We start from the raw sequence: 17,374 nt of genomic DNA on the forward strand, positions 1-17,374 counted from the left end.
ATTGTCTAGTAGGACCTGCACAAAGTTTTATTTCACTTCATTGTCCAGTTTTGTGTGAGCAATGATGCATTTACCATGCTTGTTTTACTCTAAACACGTAAAAAAACGTATACGTTACTACTCATATAGAATTCCATATTAGAACATCTTCAATAGAGCAATATTTTGGTGAAAAGGGAATCGAAAAACGCTGCGTTTTGGGAAAGGCGATTTTTCTTGCGATTCTGAGAGCGACGAGCGATACGGTTTCGATTGATGGATCTGGCAATTCCGCCGGATTTGTCGGCTTCACCTGGGAGTGAGAAGGTGGTTTCGGTGTCTCAGGAGGGTGATGGTGTTCTGAGGGTTCCTGATCGTGAGGGAGAGAAAAAGAAATTGGAGAGTTGGGTTCAGATTGCTCATGATAAGAAGTCGTTGAAGAAACATGAGGTTGAGGTGTTGGAAAAGGATGGGTTGAATACAGTGGAGGTTCCGGATGAGATCATTGAGAACTCTACTCCGCTGTGGGAAGATTTTATTGTAGGGAAGTTTCTGGATCTCGCGCCTCACATTGCGAAGGTCCATATGGTTCTCAACAAGATTTGGAGGTATGGTGATTCTTCTGTGAAGGTTGATGTTTATGATGTTAATGCTACTACAATGAGATTCAAGGTTTCGAGTCCAAAAGCAAGGGAAAAAATTATTAGACGGGGTATGTGGAACATCGCGGGAGTTCCAATGATTGCAACGAGATGGACACCAACAACGGAGGATGAAAAGCAAGAAGATGAAGCTATACCAATGTGGGTTCATTTGGAGAATGTCCCTCTCCATATGTACTCGTGGGAAGGATTAAGTTTCATCACCAGTACTGTTGGATACCCAGTGAAACTTCATTCGGAAACGATTGCGTGTAACAATCTAAAGGAGGCTAAAGTCTTCGTAAAGGTTGATACATCAAAAGTCTTGCCTAAGGAGATCACTTTCACTAAAGGGGGGGAAGCAATTTACTGTGAAATACTATTATCCTTGGCTTCCTGCACGATGTAATTTCTGTGACAAATGGGGCCATGGTGAAATGGTCTGTGCTTTAAAAGGGAAGGGGAAAAAGCATACAGTAAGTTCTGAGGCAGGAGTGGCAAGCCCAGTGGGGAGCGTAGGAAAGATGATAGTTGCTGGTTCAGGTGGGGTAAGGAAAGTAAGAGGAGACAGTAGCGAAATGAAGGGAGTGGAGAATGTAGTTATGGAGCAAGGTATTGATGACAAGGAGAGAATGGAAGAAAAAGAGAATGAGTGGAATGAGGTATCGCCTGTAAAGGGAGGGAAAGCGCAGATGCATGTTTTGCAGAACCACAGTTCGGAGATTGTGATTTCTGCATCAAAGTACTCTGTTCTAATGGATGAAAAGGAGGAAGGTGAATTTTTAGTTGAGTTGGAGAAGGATATTGAAGATGACAAGGGAGAGGATAATGGGGGATCAGAGATGTCAGAGAGTGATCAACTGGAAGATGTTATTATTGATCAACGGGTTAAAGAGTGGAGTAAGTTAGGGATGCAGAAAGGGAGGAAACGTGGCCAGAAGACTAAAGCTCAGGATTCTACTCCTGGTAAGGGCTCAAGGTCTTCTCGACGTAAACACTAGCCAATGGGGAGTTTCTTCTGGAATGTCCGTGGTTCCAATAAAGATTTAAAGCATTCCGTTGTAAGAAATTGGGTTCGAAGTAATAGTTTGGAGTTTGGTTGCATTATAGAGACAAGAGTTAAAGAAAATAAGGCGAGAGGAATTATTGAGAAGGTGTTTGGTGATTGGTCATATATGACCAATTATGAATATAGCTTGGGTGGGAGAGTTTGGGTGGTTTGGAAAGATTCTGTTTGTATGACTCCGGTGTTCAAATCAGATCAGTTAATAACGTGTTCAGTTGGGTTGCGAGATCAAGAGGTGTTCTATTGCTCATTTATCTATGCCAGCAACTTGGTTGAAGGAAGGAAAGAGCTGTGGGATGATCTTTGTCATCATCAGAACTGTGCTTTGTTTAAAAATAAAGCTTGGGTGATAATGGGTGATTTCAACGAAATTTTGGATGTGGAGGAAAGTTCGGGGTTATCTAGTCAGGTGAGAGTTTCAGGAGGGATGAGGGATTTTCAGAGTATGGCTCTGCATTGTAGGTTTGCTGATATGGGTTATCAGGGTCCATTGTTTACTTGGTGCAACAAGCGAGATGAAGGGGTGATTTGCAAGAAGCTGGATAGAGTTCTAATGAATGATGAGGCCATGCTGCGATTTCCAAACGCTTATTCAGTTTTTGAGTCCGGTGGTTGTTCTGATCATTTGCGTTGCAAAATTCAGTTTTATCCACCAGATGTAAAGCTTAGAAGACCGTTTAAGTACGTCAATGCCATTGGGAGTCTGGATAATTTTCTAACGATGGTTAAGGAGTACTGGGACGCTACTCCAAGGTTATTTCATTCAACCTCGGCGATGTTCAGACTTTCCAAAAAACTAAAGAATCTGAAGCCTTTAATCAGAGATCTTGGGAGAGAGAAGCTTGGAAATTTGACTAAAAGGGCTAAGGAGGCTTACGATACTTTGTGTGAAAAGCAGAAGCAAACTTTGTTGAATCCAAGTGATGATCTGGTTAAAGAGGAATCTGAGGCTTATGAGCGATGGGTTCATGTTGCAGGGCTAGAGGAAGATCATCTAAAACAGTGTGCAAAACTTCATTGGTTGGAGATTGGGGATCAAAATAACAAAACGTTTCACAATGCCATACGAACTCGGAAAGCTCAGAACTCTATTAGGGAAATCAGACGGGAGGATGGAAGTATAGCTTCTACTCATTTGGAGATAAAAGCTGAGGCAGAAAGGTTCTTCTCAGATTTTCTTAATCAGTCTCCTGATGATTTCCATGGGGCTACTACTGAAGAGCTTGAGCAGTTAATTGATTTTCGATGTAATATGGAGGATTGTAGGAAGCTGGAGGAGGAAGTCACGGAGGAAGAGATACGTAAAGTTCTATTTGCGATGCCTTCAAATAAATCTCCTGGCCCGGATGGTTTCCCTTGTGAATTCTTCAAAAAGACTTGGCCGGTACTTGCTCATGACTTTACGGTTGCTGTTCAGTCGGTTTTCAGATTCGGGTTCTTGCCTAAAGGGGTAAATTCAACTGTTCTCGCTCTGGTTCCTAAGAAGTTAGACTCAATGGTGATGAGAGACTATAGACCTATTGCCTGCTGTAATGTTCTGTACAAGGTGGTATCGAAGATTCTAGCTAATAGGCTGAAAGTTCTTCTGCCTCGGATTGTTTCAGCAAATCAATCTGCTTTTATCCAGGGAAGACTCTTGATGGAAAATGTTTTATTGGCCTCGGAGCTGGTTAAGGGATATCATAAGGAAGACATTACAGCCCGGTGTGTTATGAAAATTGATATATCCAAGGCATTTGACTCAGTTCAATGGGAGTTTGTGCTGAGAAGTTTGGAGGCTATAGGAGTTCCTGGGAGGTTTGTTCACTGGATTAAGCTCTGTATATCTACTCCTTCTTTCTCAGTCCAAGTGAATGGTGAGCTTGTGGGCTATTTTCAGAGTTCAAGAGGTCTTCGTCAGGGATGCTCCATATCCCCATATCTGTTTGTACTCTGCATGAATGTTCTTTCTTTCCAGATAGACAAAGCAGTTCGGGAGAAGAAGTTTAATTTTCATCCGCATTGTAAGTCTATCTCATTAACTCATCTCTGCTTTGCCGATGACCTTATGGTCTTTGTGGAGGGGTCTAAGCATTCTATTGAGGGGGCTTTATCAGTCTTTGATGAATTTTCCAAGTGGTCGGGGCTAAAGATCAGCATTGAGAAGTCGACTCTCTACATGGCAGGTGTTTCAGCATATGAGCGTAGTAGAATTTTGTTGGATTTTCCCTTTGCTGTAGGAAGTCTTCCTGTTAGGTATTTGGGCTTACCGCTTATGACTAAGTCTATGAGAAGGCAGGACTACTTACCTCTGGTGGAAAAAATTCGTAGCAAGATCAATATGTGGACTTGTAGATTCTTTTCCTACGCTGGCCGTCTACAATTGATCAAGGCAGTGTTGGTGAGTATAGCTAACTTTTGGGCTACTGTTTTCAGATTACCAAGTAAGTGTATTAAGGAGGTTGAGCAGCTATGTGCCTCGTTTCTTTGGTCGGGACCGGCACTTAAATCCTCAGGAGCTAAGGTTGCTTGGAAGGATGTCTGCAAGCTAAAGTCTGAGGGTGGTTTGGGGATCAGACCATTAAAAGAAGTGAATAGAGTCTATGGGTTGAAAATAATTTGGAGGTTGCTGTCTGGGGTTTCACTATGGGGGCAATGGTTACAAAGTAACCTACTGAAGAAGAAGTGTTTTTGGGAAGTGAAAGAAGACACTCAGGCTGGTTCTTGGATGTGGAGAAAAATGATTAAACTTCGAGATACTGCAAAGGGTTTTTATAAAAAAGAAGTTGGGAATGGCTGTAATACTTCTTTTTGGTATGACAATTGGTCTACTAAGGGTGTCCTGGTTGAGATTTTGGGGCCAAGAGACGTCATTGATTTGGGGATTAGCAATGAAGCTACAGTAGCTGAAGCTGTTCTCTGTGTTAGACGTAGAAGAAGGCATCGTACTGAGTTGTTAAATACCATTGTATCTGAGATGGTTGCTGTTAAAGAAAGGTTGCGGGTTAATGTGGAAGATGTCAGTCTCTGGAGGAGAAGATCGGGTTTTAAAGACAAGTTCTCTACCCAGGAGACTTGGTTTTTAACTCGTACCTCTTATGATCATATTGATTGGGTACATGCTGTCTGGTTCTCGCATATTACACCTAAATATGCTTTTATTACTTGGTTAGCCATGCTGGATAGGCTAACTACTATGGACAGGGTTGCGAGATGGAATAGTGGAGTTGATGTTACTTGCGCCCTTTGTAAGAATGCTGCAGAGTCCCGAAGTCACCTGTATTTTGAGTGCTCCTACTCTTTTCAAATATGGGAGTATCTTATGCTTGGCATCCTTAGGGGTTCATATACTACTGACTGGAATGCAACTGTGGATTTGCTTATACAGTCTGATAGAGATAAGAAGAGATCCTTTTGTTTGAGATATGGGTTTCAAATCGCCATCTATGTGATATGGCGTGAAAGAAATAAGATTAAGCATGGAGAAAGCCCAATGCCTGTGACTGCAGTGAAAAAGCTTATTGATAAGGGTATTAGAAACAAGTTAAGTCTACTGAGAACAGGAGGAGCTAAGGGCATGGAGACTGGCCTTCAATATTGGTTTAGCACTAGGACTTGAGTTTCGAAAGTCTGGAGGTTTGGGAACATTTTGGAGACATGGGTGGGTTAGTAGTTACAAAGTTTAAATATAGGATTTTCTTTACCAAGGTCTACACTTTGATGTAAAAAGGCTTTTTTGATGAATAAAATTTAACATTCATTCAAAAAAAAAAAAATAGAGCAATATTTTTCTTTTATATTTTCTTATAAAATAGAATAATTCTACTATAGAGTTACATTTGTTCCAATGGTGTATAACTCTATAAATTACTTTATTATAGAGTAAAAAGAAATTCATGTATATTGAAACTTTATAATAGATTAACTCTACACCATTAAAATAAATTTCTCTAATACTCTATTTTAAAAGAAAATATAGAGGGAGAAATAATGCTCCATTAGAGATAGTCATGTAAACGAAACATAGATCAAGAATTTGTAAAAACATTACTCAAGGTACATGTAAACTTATCTCATCCTTTTTTTCAGGAATTGTTTTCTCACCAGAAAAGATTTTCGTTATAATCATTAGAGATTTCAAAAACTTTTACTTGATATAGTACTTTCTAAAATACCACTCAATACATGTATGATTTACACTAAAACTTAATACTTTTCGTTTTGTTTTACGCCTAAGATTATTTTATCTTAATTTGATAAAGTTATAAACTTATAATCGAACAATCAAACTATAAATCGACTTTAGTTAAATCCTATTGTAAAGTTGACCTCGGTTGAGGGTTCAACTTATAATCTGTATGATACAGTATTATGATACAATCATTTTCAGTAACCCTTTTTGTTATATGTACTCCTCAATTCATGTCTTAATCGCTAATAATTGTGAGTCAATTAATGAAAACTTGCTTTTGCGACAACTTCACGGATAAAGTTGTTTGTCAAGAAAGTATTTTAAAATTGCATTAACAGCAAATCTGAAATTTCATTTTGCCTTACAACATCTCCAAACATACTCTATATTTTGAAGTTTACAAAAATCTATATTTAAAGTTTAAAGCTGTTATTCTGTAAAATAAAAACTTCAAATTTAATTTTTTTTATACTATGTTCTTTATATTTATCATAATTATTCTAAATTTATAAAAGTTTCTAAATAACTAGCACATATAATAAAATTATCACATCAATATTAGTTAATAAAATATTACACCAATATATAAAATTATAAATATAAATACATTATTAAATATTAACTACGAATAAAATACTACACTATTTCATAAAATTAATACTATAATGCTTTCCATATATAATCAATTAGTGCATTTCAAAGTAAGGAATGATTTTTTTTATTTTTAATTTTTTGATTACGAACTAAAAATTGTTGAAATCTGGTATCCTCATTTTTTGTCATATGATCAATTATGTCTTTATGTACTTTTTTTAAAAAAAAAATTTCATCAAATGTCTATAAAAATAATTGAAGTTTACAAAAAAAATTTGGAGATAAAAATGTGTGTTATTTTGTGGAAATACTAAAATAAATATTCATAGTATTTCCACAAAATAACACACAGTCACATTAATTATTTATCTTGAGTGTTATTTTTTTTGTGATATTTTGTAAATAGGTAATCAAGAAACAAAAAAAATTAAGATGAAAGAAAATAAAAACAGAAGACTTTTTAAGCCACATTGATCATTTCTCCTTTTTCTTCTCCGAAAGCAACAAATTATCGGCCGTTAATTAACGCCGCCACGTAATGCTAAGGTGAACGACCGAAGTTCTGGAAATGATATAAACACACGCTAGCGAAAGCCTGGTTACGTTTAACTTTGGCTGACGTTAAGACAGTCTTCGACACGTGGTGGCGCTCTAGTGGGTGTTCTTCATCTGTTTGAGATTATGCGGTGTTTAGTGTTGAGCGAGTAACCGCGTAGCCGCCAAACACGCGACGATTGCGTACAGTAGCGTTACACCGACTCAGATTCACAATCATTAGTATTCTTTTTTTTTTCCAACCATTTTATTTTTTAACCAGGAATAAACCTAATTAAATTATCTTCATACATGCACGATATTTTAACCAGGAATAAACCTAATCAACAGATGAATTAGTAGACATACATGCACGATATTTTAATATTTACGAAAATGCATTAACATATAAGTTTTAACTTAAAATGTAAAATGTAAAGTTGTAAACGTGATCCATAATTTTGACCTGTAAGTTTACCTAAATATTTTATTGATTCTTTCTCCATTCATTTGAATATAAGATATATGTATTTGAACTTAAGTTTTTACCTTTTAAAATTTAAATTCATATATCAAATATGTAGAAACAAATAAATAAAACATATATTGGAGAATTTATTCTGTTTTTTTTATAATCATGGAATTTTAAAGTTGTCACTAATTACGTACCAACACCAAATTATCCCATTATATTGTAGCAAAAATGATGTGTAAGTGTATATAAATACTTGTGTAATCCTATCCTTAATGATTAATTAATTATTACAAATATCGAATCCCTTGATTTCACTCAAACACGTTCACGATGGCGTCATCTGATGCAACACAAGATATTAATACTTACACGTATATATACACACACATAAATACATATATATACGTGTTACGTGTAAAACATGAGATTCTATTTGCGAAGTCTTGGTCTATATAAGTTCCAACTTTTCTCACAGTTGTGTCTTCTTTTCCTACCTCGCCGCTCTTCAACCAAAATAATCCCTAACTTTTGCTGGCATAACTTTTTCGTTCAATGTCAGAAGAATTTCAAGAATCCGAGATTACATTTTCCGATGAATATTTCATGAGTAACAACGTCAAGAGTAGCAACAAAGAAAACACCAAAAGACAGCCGATGGCCACGGAGAAGAAGTCATCTCCGGTGAGAATTCCGTCAAGAACTATTTTACCGTGTACGGTTGAGGATGAGGATGAGGATGAGGAGGAGGAGGAGGAGAAGGAGAGTATAACTCCTCCACATGTCATAATCGGAAAACGAAGAACGGAGGCGCAAATGGCGTTTTCCTTCTGTACCCTTAAAGGAAGAGACTTAAGTCGTCACCGGAACTCCGTTCTTAGGATGACCGGTTTTTTGGAAGTTTAATTGTTCCAAATTAAAATGAGAACCGATCTGGTTTAGATTGCTTTTATTGTATCTTTGTATAAAACAGCTTTGAAGTTAACCGAATGGAAACACATTTTTTTTTTAATATGGTGAAAGAAAAGTTTAGTGTTGGGAATAATCTTCCATTATTTAATATTGTAAGATGTTAACTTAATAATAACAATTTCATGTTAAATTATTGTTTGGTTTCTTGAGAAGAGGAAAACCAATAGAATAAAATCTTAAGTTAAGTCGAGTTATGCTATATGAGTTTGCTTTGTGAAGTAATTGGTTTCTTGGCTTGTAGATCTTGTATTTGGTAGTTGATAAAAAAAACCTTGTATTTGGTCCACATTCATGGGGTTCTGGCTAACATGAGCCTTAATTATAAGCTTTGTTTGCTATTGTGAAACTCAGCCGAGGGGTAGAGATACCTTGGAAAGTAATGTTAAGCGAATCTAATCATCATATAGTTAATAAAATATTTGTTTAAATAAAACAATTGGATACCTTAAAAATCAGCTTGACTTTGGGTTGGGTTACTTGGGTATATGGTTCAAGTATATAGACATTGCTTAAAATTAATCAACATGTGGAGCTTATCTTATGTTTATGGAATGTTACATGGTCATATACTTAAACACGCGCTTTAAAAAATTAGATCAAATAAAGTCTTTGCTGACACTCATATACATTATATCTTCAGAATAATTAGCCACTAGTCGTAGATTTTCAGTGTATATCGAAGTTGAACTATCAAACAGTGAAGGTTACACATATTATAATTATTTTTTGTCAAATTTTTAAGTCAATATTTCATTTTGTAATAAATATTTTTGACATATGCATCATTTACAGCGGGATAAATAAATTTTAAAAAATTGATGAATTTTATAAATGTATATTATTCATGATCTATATAATTAAACACTATATATACACATCCGGGAATTAATTAAATTCAACTAATTAATGCTATTGATCAGCCGAAACCACCGGCGTAGACCGATTCCGCTTCCGTCTTTTCCGTGCTCTATGACTACCACCAAACTTTAACCGTCCAGTATCCTTAAACCGGTCCTTCTCAGCCGTCACGATCACACACTCAGGTGGAGGCACGGCGTATCTCACGGTGTCGTAACAATACGAATAATACATATAACGTTCCCGAAACCGTCTCATCGCAGCTGCTTGTTTAGGACTAATGGTTGAGTAATCACTAGCCATGAGATCTTGGTCGGAAGCAGAACAGTTGACGTAGTTATAACCAACGGTGTTGTTGTTGTTGTTGGGGAATGAGTCAGAGACATTACAACCATCGAGAGCAACGTCTTTGAACTCGGAGACGAAAGGTGAAAATGCATAGTCGACGCCGAATTTACCGCCGGAAGTAGCCCAGCTTGAGGCGTCCCAAATGGTTGCGTAGAGAGACATTGGTTTTTGTGGATAGTCTCCTTTCATTTCTTCTTTTCTTATGATTTCTCTTATTGGCACATCGTCTACCCAAAATCTGCATGTCATAAACTAGCCAACATTGTGATATGTTGCATATTTTCTTGGCTAACTAGAGCAAGATTTTACCCATGAGATTGTCAAATCTTGATGACCTAAACCGATCCATTGTTAATCAAACTATTACTAAATTTGAAATAGTATGTGTTTGACGTGCCCATCAGTACTCTCATGCGTGTAAATGAGATTGGACTTGCCGTGTCTTGTTTGCATTTACTAAAATGTATACTACACAACAACCACTTACTTTATATTCAACATACATATCTCATGCACACTATCAAAACCACATGCACCAGTCTAGATCACCTAACTAAGAACTACATGCACCGGTCTTGAAAATTTTGATTGTTTAACAACTCTTAAAACCAATGAGCGTAAGTACAATTGTTGACTTATAGAGAAAGGATTGTGAGAAAGAGGAAACTAACATTATTTTGGTAGGGTTCCAAAGGATGCTGTAACGGTGAAACTCCTTGGAAGGATCAAACCAAAGACGGTAGCGTTCTTCTCGGCCACGGTTTGTGCTACCGTTTCCGTACATATTCGTTTGAAACCGCCACGGCTTCCCTTCAACGTTTCCTAAGAACTCTATGTCTAATTCATCGTGGTTCTTCACAAACACATCGCCGTTTGATGTCTATGTCATATTCATTTGCATTCAATCACTTTTAAAAAGCTTTTTTAGCACACTAATAAGGAAACTGAAAAAAATAGTTACTTACATAGAAGGCTACTACAAGACCAGCCGTGTAAGCTCCTGGCAACTTTATCAACGAACTAAAAAATCCATGTTGATACATGTTTGAAGATATAAATCCTGACCCTATCGAATTCATTTTGAAAACAATTTCGTATTAAAATCTATATAATTAAAACTCAACGACTTTGATTAGTGACATTTACTAAATAATTAATTGTTGAAAATGAACTAATTATATTTATGAAGTTTGAAAAGAAACCTAACAAAGTTGAAAACGTTGGAACAATGAAATCTCTTCTACTACATCATTTACTTTACATATTGATTGAATATAAATCAAGCTTTTGTAATATTTCATGTTTGGTAAAAGATGGTATAATCGCCTAATAATGTTAATTGGATAACATGGAATATAAATTAAGATTTTCTTGCCAAATTTCATGTTTTGTAAAAGATGGTATATATAATCGCATAATCATGTTATCACCATAATCGAATTACCATGTCTATCTATTAATATGTTCATGCAACTCAAAAAATTAAACTTACAAATGATGATCATCATCAAAAAACTAAAAGTCGAGTCTCTTAACGTGAAACTAATTATATGTTCTTGAGAAATCTTCACACTATACTATTTATATCATAACTTGAAAGACAAGAAAATTACCGGTATATTTGTCGAGGAGTAATCGAACGCTGCGATCATCAGGAGATCGGATGAGATTAGATTCACCAAATAAATGAGAAAGACCTTCATCAAAGAATATGGGGTTTATGTTCTCCAATCCCAAAACACCTCTCCAAGATACGAACATCATCATCACCATCATCACCTTTAATCCATGATTAATCCATAAAAGGTATATTGAATCTCTCATATTCTTAGGTTCTTTGCAAACTCGGAACAAAGAGAAAAGTTGTTTGGTTTTTCTCTTTCTTTGTATGGTCTAAAGATGTTTGTTGGTGTTTTTTCTTTGCTTAAGATGCGTCAAAGTGGGAAAGAGAAGACCATGGAATTGTCTAAGTTTTGCTTCTATCATTTGTGGGAGTTGTTTAAAAAGACTATTCCTTTCCTTACTTATCTACCGAATTGCCATCGTTCACTTCCATATTTTTTGTACAGTTGAAAAATCGATTTATTTTTATACAGTAGAGAATTTCAGTAAAGGTCACATATGTTACATAGTAATGTACTAAAAATCCATTATTCAAATTTTAGTGATGATTTTTTTTTTCTTATTAGTTATCAAGGATATTATAAGGTATGGATGAATATATAGTGTGGACACAGATAAATAAATACAAAAAAAATAAACATAACTGAGATTTAACATGGTTCAATTGATAAAAAAAATACAAGACTGCAGTTCCAAAATTGCAGTTCATCAAGTAACCTCTTCTTAATGAAGCTCTTTCAAAGTAAGTAAAGAAAGATTCGTCAAGTTACCCATGTGTGATGATTATCTCTGCCTTTTTGTTTAAACATGAAACCTCTTCAACCCGAGTTCTTAGATCATAGAGTACATGGTTATGCATTCTTGTACATGTCTTTTACGTAGTTATTTCTCACGTTAAAATCAACCCCTGCTGGAGAAAGATAGATCCAATATCAAAGCAGCAGAAGAAGAATAAATCAGAATCCTTCAAAACTTCGACCAGAAGTGATCATGAATGCATAAGTACATACCATGACAGATCATCTGCTAAGAGAGAATGGTTTGTTTAGTGTTGTGTTATAAAATGCAATTAATTCTACAAAACTCAAAAGTTGTGATTACAGAATGAAAGTATGTTATCAGGAAGTTTATCCATTTATCCATTTTCCCCCTTGTTGACAAAAAAAACATCAGACAGAGAACTTGACGCCTTCATCATCAGCTGAAGTTCCTTTGAACAATGCAAGCTTGCCCTTGTTCTCTAGCAGCTTCAATGCCCTCATTAGAATTGTCCGATCAATCCCTTCAAGTTCTGAAAAAAGAACATTCCAAAGAGAATAGTTTCATTCGCATTATGTGACACAACCCAAAATCAAGGGGGGCTTTATTTTACCTGTTCCAAGTGATTCAGTCCCTGAACGTATCTCTTCAACAGTCATAACACTGTCCTCTAATCCATTCTCTCTCACCTTATAGACAGAACATAACATACATGACGTCGATTAGAGAAAAGAGCAAAGACACCAAGAATAAAAAAAGTCAGACATGTGGACTCACAAACTTAAGAATAATGTCCGCCCAATCTTGAATCCGGTGCCAGAGAATCAAACATTTCCTATGACCTTTATCTAGCCACTCCGCACGCCCTGGATAAACAAAGGCGTAAACATCAAAACGAAACCATGAGTGTAATGAACCTAAATCTTATCACAAGAAGCTAACCTTCTCCAACAATGGCTGAGAGGAAGATCTCCCTTGCTTCATGGCTTAGAGTTCCTACAAAACCAAAAAGAAAAAGATAGAAAGAGCCGCAAGATCAACGGTGGAAGCCTAACGACGAATGAACATATCTTAATTCACAAAAGAGCGTTCCTTGCCAAGATTTTAACCAGCAGTTTACTGCAGCCTATAAGGCAAGATAGTGGAAAAAAAGGGGCAGTAAAGGGAACATACGATCAATAGCAGAGTTGGAGAAGAGAGGGAAGTCTTCTTCAACGCCGATCAAGAAGACCTTTTGGGATTTGCAGTAGTCCAAGATAAGCTCTTTCCAGAGCTGTATTTGCTTCTCACGAGTGTCCCTCACAGGCTGCAAACTGTAGACAAAGATACAGACTTCAGATTATCTTCAGAGGGAGAAAAGAAAGAGACTTGAACAGAAGAGAGTGATATGTACGTGAAGTATGGAGGGTAATTGAAGAACTGAGGAAGCTTGAAATCACCTAGTTTCTGCATCTTTTGACCCTCAAATTCTATTTGACAAAATCAAATAACAACCGTGAACGTTGTTAGAAACAAACTCAGAGCCTGTAAATAATTGTAAACCCCAAAAGATCAGAGCAACAATCTAGAAAAAGCTAGTGGGATTCAATCCAGGAACAACAGATCGAGAATATCTATAGAAGTAAGACAATATGTGCTTGATCGGATACAGAAGCAAAAAGGAACCGACTTTCCAAACAGACATGAATCGAAGTACCCACCAAATCAGATAAAACCCAGACAGATGTGGAACCCGACAGAACACAAACACAAAAGCGAGATTGAACGCGAACTCTTTTTTTTTTTCGTTTCAAAACTATTTTGACTTGGTTTGTTTGCAACTGGGTTGGATATTTATGATGCGGGTCGGATTTAGACACGACTCTATCTATTTTAATTGCACAAGTGAACTTAAACTAGAATAATAGTTTTGTGAAAATCCAGTTGATAAAAGAAAAAAAAGAATAATAGTTTTGTGATTAAAATCAGAAGTATGTAATTGCACAAGTGAACTTAACTAGAGTAATGTGTGTTGTTCGGATTACAAAAATCTCTGAATACAACAACTCTATTGCTCAAATCTTATTTATCAAGAATCAGATACTACAAACACACATCTTTATGCTTAGTCTTTTTTACAAAACCAATAAAGAATCGAATTGAATTGCTACACAAGTGTGTGGATCTCTCTCTCTCTCTCTGTATGTTATTACTATTACCCAAAAAGATGAAACTGGAATCATAGTCTTGAAGAAACACAGTTTGTCAATATTGTCTTTAGTTCCTTTCTCAATATCTTCCCTGTTGGAGACTTTGGTATTGAGCTAACCATCACCACTTTCCTCACCTTCCTGTACGGCGCAACCTACCACCACACATAACAAAAACATTACATTAGTTCCTCTGAGGAGTTACCAATCTGCAAATGGATAAACATGTTCTGTTTAGATTTTCCAGATTGTAAAAGCCTAACCTGAGCAGCTACATAGCTTATTACATCTTGTTCTGAAAGTGTTGTTTCTTGTCTCCGCACAACGAATGCTACCGGAATCTCTCCACACTCTTCATTTGGAGCACTGTAATTGAAACTCTTATGTCACAACATAATTCACATATTTGAGTACTACTTTTGAGTAGAATAACAGACTGTTTGGCACATTGTCCAGTATCTTCCACTTATTCAACATACTATATAAAAATCTTTAAACGCAGAACCAGATCTGTCAATTTTTTTTTGAGACGTACGCTGTTACTGCAGCATCGATAATCAAAGGATGTGAAACAAGAACAGCCTCCAAATCTGCTGGTGCTATCTGCCAAAAAAGACCCATGATCACTCACTGTGATCTAATGAAAGATAAAGAAAAAGAGTTCAGTACCTGAAAACCTTTGTACTTAATAATCTCCTTCATACGGTCAACAATAAACAGGTAACCATCTTCATCAAAATAAGCAATGTCCCCAGTACGTAGCCAACTTTTTTCAACAATTGTCATCTCAGTTGCTTCTGGGTTATTCAAGTATCCTGATACATAAAACTGAATCATGTTTATATTTCTCTCGAGTAAAATCAAAATAGTTCATGCGACAGACAAGCAAGAACTCCTCTATATTCTAACACACTCATCAAATACTCCACACGACAGTTGGAAGATCCGATCTATATTTACATTTAATGAGGATGCAAGAGCTTCTCTATTTATGTAAACCGTTGACACAAGACCTATGTATGCTCTTAACTATTTTTGGCAAGAACAAAAGTATTACCTTTCATGACTCCGGGACCTTGTATCCAGAGCTCTCCTCGGTTCCCTGGTGGAAGGAAAGACCCAGAGCTCCAATCTACCACCCTTGCTTGCATATTTGGAGCAATTAGTCCCACCGAAGAATACTTCCTAAGCTTTTGCGTATTGAACCCTCGTGTACCAACTGCGGTTGATTCAGTCATTCCATATCCCTACAAAAAATAATGATTCCACTTTCAGCTAAAACAGAACACTCCTCACTAACAAGCTCTCCCAACAACAAAAACTCATAGTAACCTGAATCAAATCAACATGAGGAAGAGTCCCAACGAAATCCTCAATAAACTTCCTGCTCAAAGGAGCTGCTCCAGAAGAAACCTGCTTCAAGCTTCTAAACGCTTCCCCACAAACCCCCTTCGCCTTCTTCGTCAACGCCATCAACATCGGAGGGACAACAGGGAAATGCGTGACCTTAAACCTCTCGATCACATCAACAACATCAGAAACATCGAACCTCCTCATAACAACAATGGTCGATCCAACAGACAACAGCCCCATCACAAAGAGTGATAAACCATAGATATGACACAAAGGCAACGCCGCTAGATAAACATTACTCGAGCCTGGATACTCGTACTGAGAAGCTTCGAATCTAACAAAAAGCTCCATCGATGCAATGAGATTCCTATGAGTTAACATAACTCCTTTAGTACCCCCTGTTGTCCCAGATGAATACATAATCGCAGCTACATCGTCTTGCTTAACCAAAGGCTTTGGTACTGACCCAAAATCAAAACCTCCTCTGATGATTGAGTAAAACTTCGGGTTCTCGACTCGAACCGAATCAAGATCGTAACTTTCGGGAACCCTTATCACCACAACCCCTAAAGAAGCCAACTTGTCGACGCTTTCGCGAGAAGTAAACGCTAACGCGACGTTACACTCGCGAACTTGCTTCTTGATCTCTCCCAAGCTACTCGAAGGGTTCATGGTTGTGACAACGGTCCCCAAGGAGATCAGCGAGAGGAAAAGGAGCGGGAAGTAGAGGGAGTTAGGGAGGACGAGCGAAACGACGTCGCCTTGTCGGACGCCTAAGTCGCGATGAATCGCGGCGGCGATTGATTCGACCATGACCTGGAGCTCGGAGTAAGATATCGAGAATCCGGTTAAGGAATCGACGAAGGCGGCGGAAGAAGGATCGTCGACGGTGTGTAGGTGAGAGAAGAGGGCGGAGGCGGCGTCGAGATGAGGGTCGACGGGGAGGTGGACGGAGGGGTGTTTGCTGGTGTAGATTCCGGTGTCGGGAGAGAACCAGGGAGGAGGAGGGGTTTGGGGAGACGGCGTTGGGGTTTTAGGATTTGGGGATATGTGAAGATGTGTCGCCGCCATCAGAGAGAGAGAGAGTGTGTCGCGACGGCTGAGAGAAAGAGAGAGAGAGGTAGAAGCAGTAGCGGCGGAGAAAGAGTTGCCGCTATTTTTAAACGTGTTTTATAATTCCACTATTTAATTGATTAAAAAAAACTTGGTAATTAGATTAGTGTATATATGTTCATCGGTTTAGCTCTGTCGACGCCGAAGTTTCCGTCGAGTTTTCTTCTTTATCGTCGGTGGAACGTGGTTAGTCTTTTTCTCGACGTGTGTCTCAAAACGCCAGGCGTCGTTACACGTGGTGAAATGAGTAAGCGTCTTCTTCAAAGGGATCTATCTTGGATTTTAGGCCCGTGTTTTCTTTTACTCTGTTGGTTGAGCTTTTGTCTGTTTGTGTCGGACTTGGTCCATGATCCATTAATAAAATTTCAGTGAAAAAAAAAAAAAATTAGTGTATGTTGCCAAATGAGATGAGCTGTGTATTCCTTCCTTCCTCTTTCGTTCATCAACGTGAGATTATGTTATCCACAACCAATGAAGATTTTCCTAAAATGAGATCATGAGAGGTTGATTGTTACAGCTGTGGCTCTAAAATTATTTGTTGTAAATGGCTAAATGGTCAACTTTTATGCGCTAGCTGTAGAATTTTAGATATAGACTTTTTAACCGTAAATTATTTCTTTTCTTTTTTTCAGTTAAATTGGATTATATTAGGAAAACAAGATGTAATACAAAGTTTGATACATAAAATAAACTAGACGTAAA

The 17,374-nt window shown here is 37.2% G+C and overlaps 4 protein-coding genes across 8 annotated transcripts; 1 reads left to right on the forward strand and 3 right to left on the reverse strand.

The window, feature by feature from the left end:
* The first annotated feature begins 8,012 nt into the window (after window positions 1-8,012).
* Window positions 8,013-8,363, forward strand: LOC106357848. Its single transcript, XM_013797558.2, has one exon. It carries the CDS (start codon window positions 8,013-8,015, stop codon window positions 8,361-8,363), a length of 351 nt encoding a protein of 116 aa, XP_013653012.1.
* Window positions 8,364-9,230: 867 nt separating this feature from the next.
* Window positions 9,231-11,778, reverse strand: LOC106431593 (probable xyloglucan endotransglucosylase/hydrolase protein 29). Of its 2 annotated transcripts, XM_013872419.3 has the most exons (4): window positions 11,249-11,778; window positions 10,601-10,701; window positions 10,307-10,515; window positions 9,231-9,873 (listed from the first exon to the last, which is right to left on the reverse strand). In XM_013872419.3, exons 1-4 carry the CDS (start codon window positions 11,457-11,459, stop codon window positions 9,339-9,341), a joined length of 1,056 nt encoding a protein of 351 aa, XP_013727873.1. In that variant the 5' UTR covers window positions 11,460-11,778; the 3' UTR covers window positions 9,231-9,338. The 2 variants fall into 2 exon arrangements, with proteins under 2 accessions (XP_013727873.1, XP_022564642.1); XM_022708921.2 differs by lacking the exon at window positions 10,601-10,701 and having other exon boundaries at window positions 11,249-11,338.
* A 504-nt stretch (window positions 11,779-12,282) lies between these two features.
* On the reverse strand, window positions 12,283-13,968 carry LOC106431678 (vacuolar protein sorting-associated protein 25). 3 transcript variants are annotated; one of them, XM_013872522.3, is made up of 7 exons: window positions 13,718-13,968; window positions 13,411-13,486; window positions 13,191-13,330; window positions 12,960-13,013; window positions 12,795-12,883; window positions 12,631-12,706; window positions 12,283-12,549 (listed from the first exon to the last, which is right to left on the reverse strand). In XM_013872522.3, the coding sequence occupies exons 2-7, from the start codon at window positions 13,467-13,469 to the stop codon at window positions 12,428-12,430; spliced, it is 540 nt and encodes a 179-aa protein (XP_013727976.1). In that variant the 5' UTR covers window positions 13,470-13,486; window positions 13,718-13,968; the 3' UTR covers window positions 12,283-12,427. The 3 variants fall into 3 exon arrangements, with proteins under 3 accessions (XP_013727976.1, XP_022564733.1, XP_022564709.1); XM_022709012.2 differs by having other exon boundaries at window positions 13,411-13,490; window positions 13,738-13,813; XM_022708988.2 differs by lacking the exon at window positions 13,718-13,968 and having other exon boundaries at window positions 13,411-13,698.
* A 78-nt stretch (window positions 13,969-14,046) lies between these two features.
* On the reverse strand, window positions 14,047-16,891 carry LOC106431820 (4-coumarate--CoA ligase-like 6). Of its 2 annotated transcripts, none has more exons than XR_002660887.2 (6): window positions 15,539-16,891; window positions 15,264-15,453; window positions 14,876-15,021; window positions 14,742-14,805; window positions 14,470-14,572; window positions 14,047-14,361 (listed from the first exon to the last, which is right to left on the reverse strand). XR_002660887.2 is itself a non-coding variant. In XM_013872680.3 (6 exons), the coding sequence occupies exons 1-6, from the start codon at window positions 16,628-16,630 to the stop codon at window positions 14,236-14,238; spliced, it is 1,725 nt and encodes a 574-aa protein (XP_013728134.2). In that variant the 5' UTR covers window positions 16,631-16,886; the 3' UTR covers window positions 14,047-14,235. The 2 variants fall into 2 exon arrangements, 1 of the variants encoding a protein (XP_013728134.2); XM_013872680.3 differs by having other exon boundaries at window positions 14,742-14,809; window positions 15,539-16,886.
* Window positions 16,892-17,374: the final 483 nt, after the last annotated feature.

The sequence above is a fragment of the Brassica napus genome, chromosome A1 (genome assembly GCF_020379485.1).
Source record: "Brassica napus cultivar Da-Ae chromosome A1, Da-Ae, whole genome shotgun sequence".
NCBI lineage: Eukaryota > Viridiplantae > Streptophyta > Magnoliopsida > Brassicales > Brassicaceae > Brassica > Brassica napus.

Coding starts and splice junctions, on each gene's coding strand:
- LOC106357848 (XM_013797558.2), top strand. CDS start 8,013: ATGTCAGAAGAATTTCAAGAATCCGAGATTACATTTTCCGATGAATAT.
- LOC106431593 (XM_013872419.3), bottom strand. CDS start 11,459: ATGAGAGATTCAATATACCTTTTATGGATTAATCATGGATTAAAGGTG. Junction 10,516..10,600: donor GTCTTGTAGTAGCCTTCTAT/GTAAGTAACTAT, acceptor AATATGACATAG/ACATCAAACGGCGATGTGTT. Junction 9,874..10,306: donor TGGAACCCTACCAAAATAAT/GTTAGTTTCCTC, acceptor TATGACATGCAG/ATTTTGGGTAGACGATGTGC.
- LOC106431678 (XM_013872522.3), bottom strand. CDS start 13,469: ATGCAGAAACTAGGTGATTTCAAGCTTCCTCAGTTCTTCAATTACCCT. Junction 13,014..13,190: donor CTCCAACTCTGCTATTGATC/GTATGTTCCCTT, acceptor TTGGTTTTGTAG/GAACTCTAAGCCATGAAGCA. Junction 12,884..12,959: donor CTCAGCCATTGTTGGAGAAG/GTTAGCTTCTTG, acceptor TTGTTTATCCAG/GGCGTGCGGAGTGGCTAGAT.
- LOC106431820 (XM_013872680.3), bottom strand. CDS start 16,630: ATGGCGGCGACACATCTTCACATATCCCCAAATCCTAAAACCCCAACG. Junction 15,454..15,538: donor CTCATGTTGATTTGATTCAG/GTTACTATGAGT, acceptor TATTTTTTGTAG/GGATATGGAATGACTGAATC. Junction 14,573..14,741: donor ATCGATGCTGCAGTAACAGC/GTACGTCTCAAA, acceptor TTTCAATTACAG/TGCTCCAAATGAAGAGTGTG.